This window comes from Ceratotherium simum, chromosome 22, assembly GCF_057802395.1.
Source record: "Ceratotherium simum simum isolate JZ-2026a chromosome 22, ASM5780239v1, whole genome shotgun sequence".
NCBI classification, from domain to species: domain Eukaryota; kingdom Metazoa; phylum Chordata; class Mammalia; order Perissodactyla; family Rhinocerotidae; genus Ceratotherium; species Ceratotherium simum.
Window position 1 is genome coordinate 39288164 of NC_141921.1, and position 10648 is coordinate 39298811.

The following is a 10648-nucleotide window of genomic DNA, read 5'->3' on the forward strand; positions in this document are numbered from 1 at the left end:
CAGCCCACCAGGCAGCCACGGCTAATCCATCAGAGTGGACATTGCAAGCCAAAACCTGTTTGCCCGCCCTGTTCCAAACATTCCCCTGAAAGGGCTTAGGGGAATTTAGGGCTCCAAGCTCCACCAGGGACAAAATGCAATCCTGGGGTTTAACCACGGCTGTTCTCCAATCCATCACAGCCCCGACAGAAGGAAGATTCACAATCGGGCTGGCTGAGGAGGGGGTTCAGTGGTTCCAGCTAGGGCTAGAATCAGAAATGAAATTGGGGCAGGAACAGTCAACCCTCTCTTTATGCTCTACCTCTTTACCAACCCAGGAACGACACTGCTCTGCTCAAACTGGCCAACCAACACCATAAGCGACAAGATCCAGCTGGGCGGCCGTGGCAGCATTCCACCCAACAACTATGTCTGCTACGTCACGGGCTGGGGAAGGCTGCAGGGTAAGTGGGCGCCGGGGGCCCCAAGACTTGGGAGGGGAGGGAGGCGACATCACCCCTGTCCAGCCAGGGGGCTCTTTCCCCACTCATCATCTCAGGGTGTTTGGATGAAATGGTGGCTCCTTGGAGAGGCAGGACAGCGTAGACGGGTCAGAAGTCTAGAAGACTCGAGGAAGGCTCATGCAGGTGAGGGGTGGTCTTTGTCATAATGATATAAACCTATTTCTCTGGAAGGCCTGAGGCTGGGCCTGGCTGTGGCCAGGGACTCCGGCCCCTTTCCCTCTCTCCCTGACCCCACGCACATTTCTCCCTGCGCAGTTGCTCCTGATCTTCTGCAAGGCAGCGGCTGGGGAGCTGCAGGAGGACAGTGGGCTGCACGTGCTGGCCCGCCTCTCCGAGATTGACGTCTCCACCGAGGGCGTCAAGGGGGCCAAGAGCTTCTTTGAGGCCAAGGTGAGGAACGGGAGGACGTGTGGAGCCTGGGGTCGGGGGGCCTGACCCTGGCTCGAGGAGGGCGGTGACTGGGCTATAACAGGACCCTGGGTTAGCTCGAGGGCCAGCGCTTCCCCTTCCTGTCCCTGCTGAGGCTGCAGACAGGAGACAGGAAGCTGACACCCCGGCCGAGCTGGGCAAGGCCCACAGTGTGCCCTCCTGGCTCTGTCCCCTCCCATCCAGGCTGTGATCTTTTCCAGCTTCCACTTTCTGTCCCTGTGCCGGGGGGTGGGTAAGGGGTATGTACTGTCAGAGAGGGGACAGGGACCACTTTGAGCTGCCCCTGGCACACAGAGCCACTACCCCCAAAGGACTGGGCCTTAAAGGTGGGCCCAAGAGACAGCAGAGCAGGCCCAGAAACACAGCACTGGCTCCCGGGGCCTCTCAGAGACTCCGCCCACCTGCCACAGCCTGGAGGGAGGCTGTTGAGCCCCAGAGGCCACCTACATGCACAGCACCCTTCCCTTTCATCACACATTTAGATAGAGGGGACATATATGGCTCCTGGGTCTCGCCTACCCAGGGCCCCAGGGCACCTGCCTTTCAATGTTTCTCCCTCTTCCCATGTGAGCTAAGAACATTCCTTCTCAATGCTGCTCCCGCCTCCCTTTGGGCTTCTAGGGTTGATGGGATGTTTCAGGTTCATCAGTGGGACCAGGTGTGCAGCTGGGCTCCCCAGGACGGGAAACAGGGTGAGGATGGCAACCTCAGAAGCTCCCACATCGAGGAGCCATGCCATGCAGCAGCCACTGACTGTGCGGTATCTCTTTTAATCCTCCCAACAGTCCGTGAGGTCAGAGTGACTGAGCAGCAGGCTCTAAACGGAGAAACTGAGGCTGAGAGAGGTGAATGCAGTGCCCGCCCCAGGGCCAGAGCTAGTGAGAGGCAGAGCTGTGCGTGCGTTGGTGCGAGGGGCACAGCAGAACTGCAGGCTGGAAGGACCCCAGAGCAAGCCCACAGTGGAGGCGCAGAGACCCCGCCCACCGTGACCCGCCTGGCCCCCTCCCCCCAGGTCCAGGCCATCAGTGAGTCCAGCCGCTTTGAGGAGGAGCTCAAGGCGGAGCAGGAGGAGAGGAAGAAGCAGGCGGAGGAGATGAAGCAGCGGAAAGCAGCCTTCAAGGAGCTGCAGGCCACCTTCAAGTAGCGAGGGGCTGGGCCTGACCGCACGGCCCTGGCTCCAGTGCCCCATCCAGCAGGCGAGGGCGGGCACACTGGAGGCCCAGCCTGCACCCTCGGCTCTGTCTGAAGGGACAATCCTGAAAACCTAAAACACCTGTGCACGGAGCCAGTTGAGGGCCTCACACAAGTGGTCCAGCCTCTCCCCGCTCCTTTCTGCTGTTCCTGAGGCCACGACACCAGCTCTGGCTCCCTGCCCGGCCCGGCCCGGCCCTCCCTGGCAATTCCTGAGTCTCTCTCACACCCCGGCTGCTCCGCTGCCTGCTCCAGTGCTGCTTGATGCTCCGAGCTCAGCTCCTGGCTCTAGGGTGCTCCCTGCCCCCCCCACACCTCCCCTCCCCTGTGCCTCTCCCTTTTCACCTCCTCCCCCACCCAAAGGCCACCTGCCCTTAACCAGCAGGCTGCACTGGCCCTGGGGCCCTCTGAGCCCCTTCCTAGACTGGGGTGTGACAGATGGCAAGAAGTGTGGCCGGCTCCATAGAGCTGGGCCTAAGGAGCTGATCAGAGGCACAACGGCTCCCACCCCCAGCACCTGTTTCTCCAGCCCTGCCTCCCCTCTGCTGAAGTCAAGGCGGGGGACCTCCATCTTCACGAAGGGACCCAGGCCCCTGGCGCCCCATGCTGACTTGGAAACCCCAGCTCTCTGGGCCCAGCCAGGCAGGGTGAGGGGCATCTGTGCCAATTTACCTCACGGGCTCACACTCTGCCAGCCATGCCATGGATCATGGGCAGGGAAGGCTCTGGGGGCAGAAACAGCACTCCCTAGTCCCCCCAGAATAGCCTGAGTGTCCCAGGGGCTCTGGAGAGAGCAGGGTGGGGAAGAGGGACTGGCCCTTCATAGGGAAGGAACCCAGTGCCCATCTCCATTCTCCAGGAGGCGTCCAAGAAGTGCTTTAAGTGGTTTGCGTGGACCAGGCGGTGGAGAGCAGGGGGCCTCGCTCGGTCCTTTCACACCATCCTTCCCCGAGTGATGTTCACCTCCTTGTCACCAGCCCTGTCCCATCGCATACACCCCCTGAGGAAGCATGGGGATCCCAGCCAGCCCTGTGCCCATCTCCAGATGGGCCTCAGCCACGCTTGTGTCACCTGCCCGGTCCTGCTCAGCTCCCGATGTGCTGGCTCACATGTGTGCGTGTCTGTGTGTGTGCGTGTGTGTGTCCATTGCTGTATCATGAAACCGTGCCCGTCACCCAGTCCAAACGAGTGAACGGCCGTTGAGACCACAGTTATGCAACTTTCAGTGTGTGTCATGACAATGTTACTCCTTTTTAAACTCGATAGCTCTTTATTTTAGTAAAATGCCCCAAGAGTCGCTGAGGCTCTCGTTGGACTTGCAGAGGTTTTATTTTTTGGCCTTAGAATCTGCAGAAATTAGGAGGTACCGACCCCAGTGCAGCAGCCTTGATCCTGGATTGCATTTGCCTTAGAAGACATGTTTATACAGATGAATATAACAAGGTCTTTTTCTTTGGGCTTATTGCTTTTTATTTTTTTCCTCCCTTCTCACACAGAAGAAAAGAAAAAAAACCTACTTCTTCCTTCGGTGGTACGATTATTTGTTTTTTATTGATGTCATAATAGTTTATAACATTGTGAACTTTTAGTTGTACATTATTGTTTATCAGTCACCATATACATACGTCCCATCACCCCTTGTGCCTGTCGCCCAACTCCCTTCCCCCACCACCAAACTCTTCTCTCTGTCCGTGTATTGTTTATCTTCCATGTATGAGTGATATCATATAGTGTTTGTCTCTCTCTTTCTGGCTTATTTTGCTTAACATAATACCCTTCAGGTCCGTCCACGTTGCTGCAAATGGGATGATTTTGTCTTCTCTATGGCTGAGTAGTATTCCATTGTGTATATATACCACATCTTCTTTATCCAACCACCAGTCGAAGGACACTTAGGTTGCTTCCACTTCTTGGCTATAGTGAATAATGCTGCAATGAACATAGGGGTGCATAAGCTTCTTTGGGTTGTTGATTTCAAGTTCTTTGGATAGAACCCAGTATTGGGATACCTGGATCATAAGGTATTTCTATTTTTAATTTTTTGAGGAGTCTCCATGCTGTTTTCCACAGAGGCTGCACCAGTTTGCATTCCCATCAGCAGTGAATGAGGGTTCCCTTTTCTTCACAACCTCTCCAACATTTGTTATTTTTTGTCTCGGTGATTATAGCCATTCTAATGGGTGTAAGGTGATATCTCAGTGTTGTTTTGGTTTGCATTTCCCTGGTGATTAGCGATGTTGAACATAGTTTCATGTGCCTATTGGCCATCTGTATATCTTCCTCGGAAAAATGTCTGTTCATATCCTCTGCACATTTTTTGATTGGGTTGTTTCTTTTTGTTGTTGTCCAGTTGTGTGAGTTCTTTATATATTATGGAGATTGACCTCTTATCGGATATATGCTTTGCAAATACTTTCTCCCAGCTGGTGTGTTGTCTTTTCATTTTGATTCTGGTTTCATTTGCCTGCAGAAGCTCTTTAGTCTGATGAAATCCCACTTGTTTATTTTTCTTTTGTTTCACTTGTCCGTGTAGACATGGAATTCAAAGAGATCCCTGTCTGACTGATGTCAAAGAGTGTACTGCCTACATATTCTTCTAGGAGTTTTATAGTTTCAGGTCTCACCTTCAGGTCTTTGATCTATTTTGAGTTAATTTTTGTGTATGGTGAAAGAAGATGGTCTACTTTCATTCTTTTGCATGTGGCTGTCCAGTTTTCCCAGCACCATTTATGGAAGACACTCTCCTTTCTCCATTGTGTGTTCTTAGCTCCTTTGTCAAAGATTAGCTGTGCATAGATGTGCGGTTTTATTTCTGGGCTTTCAATTCTGTGTGTCTGTTTTTGTACCAGTACCAGGCTATTTTAACTATTATAGCTTTGTAGTATATTTTGAAGTCAGGGATTGTGATGGCTCCAGCTTTGTTCTTTTTTCTCAGGATCTCTTTGGGGTTTTTTTTGCCCCATATGAATTTTAATATTCTTTGTTCTATTTCCGTGAAGAATGTCCTTGGGATTCTGATTGGGATTGCATTGACTCTGTAGATTGCTTTAGGTAGTGTGGACTTCTTAACCACATTTATTCCTCTGACCCATGTGCATGGGATGTCTTTCCATTTCTTTATGTCATCGTCGATTTCTTTCAATAATGTCTTATAGTTATCATTGTATAGGTCCTTCACCTCCTTGGTTAAACGCATTCCTAGATATTTTATTCTTTTTATTGGGGTTGTAAATGGGATTGTCTCCTTGAGTTCTCTTTCTGTTAGTTCGCTATTAGAGTATAGAAATATAACTGATTTTGGTAAGTTGATTTTGTACCCTGCAACTTTGCTGTAGTTTTTTATTATTTCTAATAGTTTTCCAGTGGATTCTTTAGGGTTTTCTATATATAAAATCTTGTCATCTGCAAACAGTGAGTTTCACTTCTTCATTGCCTATTGGGATTCCCTTTATTCTTTTCTCTTGCCTAACTGCTCTGGCCAAAACCTCCGGTACTATGTTGAATAAGAGTGGCGAGAGTAGGCACCCTTGTCTTGTTCCTGTTCTCAGGAGAATGGCTTTAAGTTTCCCCCATTGAATATGATGTTGGCTGTGGGTTTGTCATAAGGCCTTTATTATGTTGAGGTACTTTCCTTGTATACCTATTTTGTTGACAGTTTTTATCATAAATGCATTTTGTATCTTGTCAAATGCCTTCTCTGCATCTATTGAGATAATCATGTGGTTTTTATTCCTCGTTTTGTTAATGTGTTATATCACATTGATTGATTTGCGGTTGTTGAACCATCCCTATGTCCGTGATATAAATCCCACTTAATCGTGGTGTATGATATTTTTAATATATTCCTATGTTCGGTTTGCCAATATTTTGTTGAGGATTTTTGCATCTATGTTTGTCAGTGATATTGACCTGTAGTTTTCCTTCTTAGTATTGTCTTTGCCTGGCTTTGGTACCAGGGTGATGTTGGCCTCATAGAATGTGTTAGGAACTGTTCCATCTTCCTCTATATTTTGGAATGGTTTGAGAAAGATAGGTATGAAATCTTCTTTGAATGTTTTGTAAAATTTTCCAGAGAAGCCATCTGGTCCTGGACTTTTATTTTTTGGGGGGTTTTTGATTACTGTTTCAATCTCTTCATTTGTGATTGGTCTGTTCAGATTCTCTATTTCTTCTTGATTCAGTTTTGGGAGGTTGTGTGAGTCTACGAATTTATCTATTTCTTCTAGATTGTCCAATTTGTTGGCATATTGTTTTTCATAGTATTATCTTATAATCCTCTGTATATCTCTGGTGTCCATTGTAATTTCTCCTCTTTCATTTCTAATTTTATTTATTTGAGCTTTCTTTCTTTTTTTCTTAGTGAGTCTGGCTAAGGTTTGTCAATTTTCTTTATCTTCTCAAAGTACCAGCTCTTAGTTTCATTGATCCTTTCTCCTGTTTTTTTGGTTTCTATTTCATTTATTTCTACTCTAATTTTTATTTCACTCCTTCTGCTGATTTTGGGCTTTCTTTGTTGTTCTTTTTCTAATTCTGTTAAGTGTAGTTAAAGTTGCTTATTTGGAATTTTTCTTGCTTGTTGAGGTAGGCCTGTATTGCTATGAGTTTTCCTCTCAGGACCACTTTAGCTGCATCCCATGTGAGTCAGTATGGTGTATTTTCATTTTCATTTGTCTCAAGATATTTTTTGTGTGAGTGAGGAAGATCAGCCCTCAGCTAACATCCATGCCCATCTTCATCTACTCTATATGGGACACTGCCACAACATGGCATGACAAGCAGTGCATCCGTGCACGCCAGGGTTCCTAACCCGCGAACCCCAGGCCACCACAGCAGAGCGCACACACCTAACAACTTGCGCCACTGGGCCAGCCCCTGTCTCAAGATATTTTTTTATTTCTCCTTTAACTTCATCAATGATCCATTGGTTGTGCAGTAGCATGTTGTTTAGTCTCCAGATCTTTGACACTTCCACAGTTTTTTTCTTGTACTTGATTTCCAGTTTCACAGCATTATGGTCAGAAAAGATGCTTGTTATGATTTCAATCTCCTTAAATTTATAGAGGTATACCTTGTTTCCCAACATATGGTCTATCCTTAGAATGTTCCATTCATGCTTGAGAAGAATGTGTATACTGCTGTGTTTGGATGGAGTGCTCTGTATATATCTATTAAGTCCATCTTGTCTAGTTTTTCATTTAAGTCCACTATTTCTTTATTGACTTTCTGTCTCAATGATCTATCCATTGATGTAAGTGGGGTGTTAAGATCCCCCACTATTATTGTGTTGTTGTTAATATCTCCTTTTAGTTTTGTTAATAGCTGCTTTATGTACTTTGGTGCTCCTGTGTTGGGTGCATATATATTTATAAGTGATATGTCTTCTTGGTGGAGTGTCCCCTTTATCATTATATATTGCTGCTCTTTGTCTCTCACCACCTGTTTTATTTTCATATCTACTTTGTCTTATAGAAGTATGGCAACACCTGCATTCTTTTGTTTGCCATTAGCTTAGAGTATTGTCTTCCATCCTTTCATTCTGAGCTTGTGTTTGTCTTTAGAGCTGAAATGTATCTGGGAGGCAGCATATTTTAGGATCTTGTTTTTTAATCCGTTCTGCCACTCTGTGTCTTTTGATTGGAGAATTCAATCCATTTACATTTAGAGTGACTATTGATATATGAGGGGTGAGTGTTGCTACATTATTGCTCATGTTCCAGTTCTTTTGCATTTGCTTTGTTTTTTCATCATGTGTGTTTTGGACTACCAATTAGGTTTGGATGTTCTACATGATAGTTTGCTTGGTTTTCTCCTTAATTATCATACCTGTCTCTATTCTGATTATTTGTTTAGTGATTACCATGAGGTTTGTATAAAAAGATCTCATAGATGAGATAGTCCATTTTCTGATGGCCTCTTATTTCATTAGACTAAGTCAATTCCATCCCCATCCTCTTCCCCTTCTAAGTTATTATTGTCACAACTTATTCCATCTTGTATTGTGAGTTTGTGGGTAAAGTGATGAGGTTATGTTTATTTTTGGTGTTTTCCTTCCCTTAATCTTTGATGTTATAATTAAGTGTTTGCTAACCTATTCTGATAGAGAGCTGCAATTTTTCTGATTTTGTCTACCTATTTTTCTCCTTGCTCAAAGCTTTGTATTCCCTTTCTCTCTCTTTTTTTTTTCCCCAGGCATGAGGGCCTTCTTGGGCATATCTTGTAGTGGGGTCTTGTGCAAATGAACTCCCTTAGCTTTTGTTTATCTGGGATAGTTATTATTTCTCTATCATATCTGAAGGATGTTTTCACTAGATAGCGTATCCTTGGCTGAAAGTTTTTGTCTTTCAGAATTTTAAATATATCATTCTCTTCTCTCCTACCCTGTAGAGTTTCTGCTGTGAAATCCGCTGAAAGCCTGATGGGAATTCCTTTGTACATTATTATTATTATTATTATTATTATTTTTTGGTCTTGCTACCTTTAATATCTCTTCTTTGTCATTGACTTTTGCCAGCTTTATTACTATATGTCTTGGAGAGGGTCTTTTTATGTTGATACATTTAGGAGATCTATTCACTTCATTCACTTGTGTTTCCAGCTCCCTCCTCATGTTTGGGATGTTCTTAGCTATTATTTCTTTGAACAAGCTCTCTGCTCCTTTTTCCCTCTCTTATCCCTCTGGAATACCTATAACCCTTATGTTACATTTCCTAATTAAGTCAGATATTTCTCGGAGAATTTCTTCATTTCTTTTTAGTCTCAGTTCTCTCTCCTCCTCCACCTGGAGCATTTCTGCATTCCGATCCTCTATATTGCTAATTCTTTCTTCCATATTTTCAGTTCTGTTCTTTACAGATTCCAGATTTTTCTTTCTTCTCCATTGTGTTTTTCATCTGCAACATTTCTGATTGATTTTTCTTTATAGTTTCAATCTCTTTTGTGAAGAAGTTCCTGATTTCACTCAACTGACTATATGTATTTTCTTGTAATTCGTTGAGCTTTTGTATGATAGCTATTTTGAATTCTCTGTCATTTAGGTTATAAATTTCTGTGCCTTTGGGATTGATTCTGGGTGCTTGTCATTTTCCTTCTGGTCTGGAGATTTAATATATTTTTGCATACCACTTGAGAGTGTGGCATTTTTTCTCCTCATGCTGAAAATATCTGGTTGCAGCTCCCACCTGCCACCACAGGGTGGGGGCCAAAGCTGTGTAGTCTGAGCCCTCTGTGATCCGAGGGCACTCTGGCCCACCAGCTGTGCTGGAGCACTGGGAAGGGGGCAGGGGATCTTTCTTTCAGCTGCCCAATCCCAGGGGCTTCTAACTCTTCCCTCACTATCTGCTCTCCTGGGGTGCTAGCTTCATGAAGACACCCCCACAACAGTTCAGTCTTCTCCACATGGGAGTTTCCCATGTGCTGTGAGAGAACTTGGATAGTGATGGTTTCCCTGCAGAGGGCCGCCCCTCCACCCTCCCTCTCTGAGAGCTGCAGGGACCCAGAGTCACTGCTGTTGGGGATGGAGAGGAGTTCTCCTTACCTCCTTCCACTCCCTCTGGGGGTTGCAGCACATCCACCTTCAGATATAAGGGTGTGTGGTTCTCTCAGGTATCTTTTGTGTTGTGTGAAAGTTTTCTGTTGGTATATGAATGTCCTTTTTGTTGTATCTCAGGGCAGGAAATATAAGGGGAAAGGTCACCGTGCCATGATGCTGACGTCACTCCGGACGTTATCCTACAATTATTTTTTTAACTAAAATAAGATAAAATTCTATAGTCTTTTTTTTTTTTTTTTTTTTTTTGTGGGGAGATCAGCCCTGAGCTAACATCCAATGCCAATCCTCCTCTTTTTTTGCTGAGGAAGACTGGCCCTGGACTAACATCTGTGCCCATCTTCCTCCACTTTATATGGGACGCCGCCACAGCACGGCTTGCCAAGCAGTGTGTCGGTGAGCACCTGGGATCCGAACTGGCGAACCCCAGGCCGCCGCAGCAGAATGCACGCACTTAACCATTTGCAACACCGGGCCGGCCCCTAAAATTCTATATTCTTATGTGTGTGTGGTTCTTCTTGGTTGGTGGGGAAGAGGAGGGGCAGAGAAAGGAGGGGACAGGGATGAGGTCATCTGGATGCTGTGCAGCATTTACTCAGATGGCTCCCATATCATGTCAGACCCGAGGGAGAAGAGGGGACCCTTCCTAATGGGAGAGGTTGAATTTGATGCCCACTCACCATCACCAGGTGCTAGGCTAAGCACTTTGCATATATTAACTCATTTAACCCTCACAACCAGCCCATGAGAGGTGCTGTTTTATTCCCAGACAAGAACAAGGAGACCCAGAGAGTGCCCCAGAGACACACAGCCATGCAGGGCAGAAGGGTGCAGGCCCAGGCAATTCAGTTCCCCCCTCAAAGTCCTCACCCATCCAGGCACCATGCCTGCTGAATTCAGAGGAGGACATGCACTGGAAGGGGCAACAAGGCCAGGGAGATTCTGCCTAGGTGCCACCCAAAGACTCTAGGCGCCACCC

At 46.4% G+C, this 10648-nt stretch overlaps 1 protein-coding gene across 1 annotated transcript; it reads left to right on the top strand.

Moving 5' to 3' along the window:
• Window positions 1-620: 620 nt before the first annotated feature.
• On the top strand, window positions 621-2619 carry LOC101387287 (EF-hand domain-containing protein D2-like). The gene is made up of 3 exons (XM_014783739.2): window positions 621-626; window positions 759-893; window positions 1945-2619. The coding sequence occupies exons 1-3, from the start codon at window positions 621-623 to the stop codon at window positions 2074-2076; spliced, it is 273 nt and encodes a 90-aa protein (XP_014639225.1). The 3' UTR covers window positions 2077-2619.
• Window positions 2620-10648: the final 8029 nt, after the last annotated feature.

Excerpts from the sequence above, each read along its gene's own strand:
- LOC101387287 (XM_014783739.2), top strand. Across the intron at positions 894-1,944 it reads AGAGCTTCTTTGAGGCCAAG|GTCCAGGCCATCAGTGAGTC; the intron begins GTGAGGAACGGG and ends CCCTCCCCCCAG.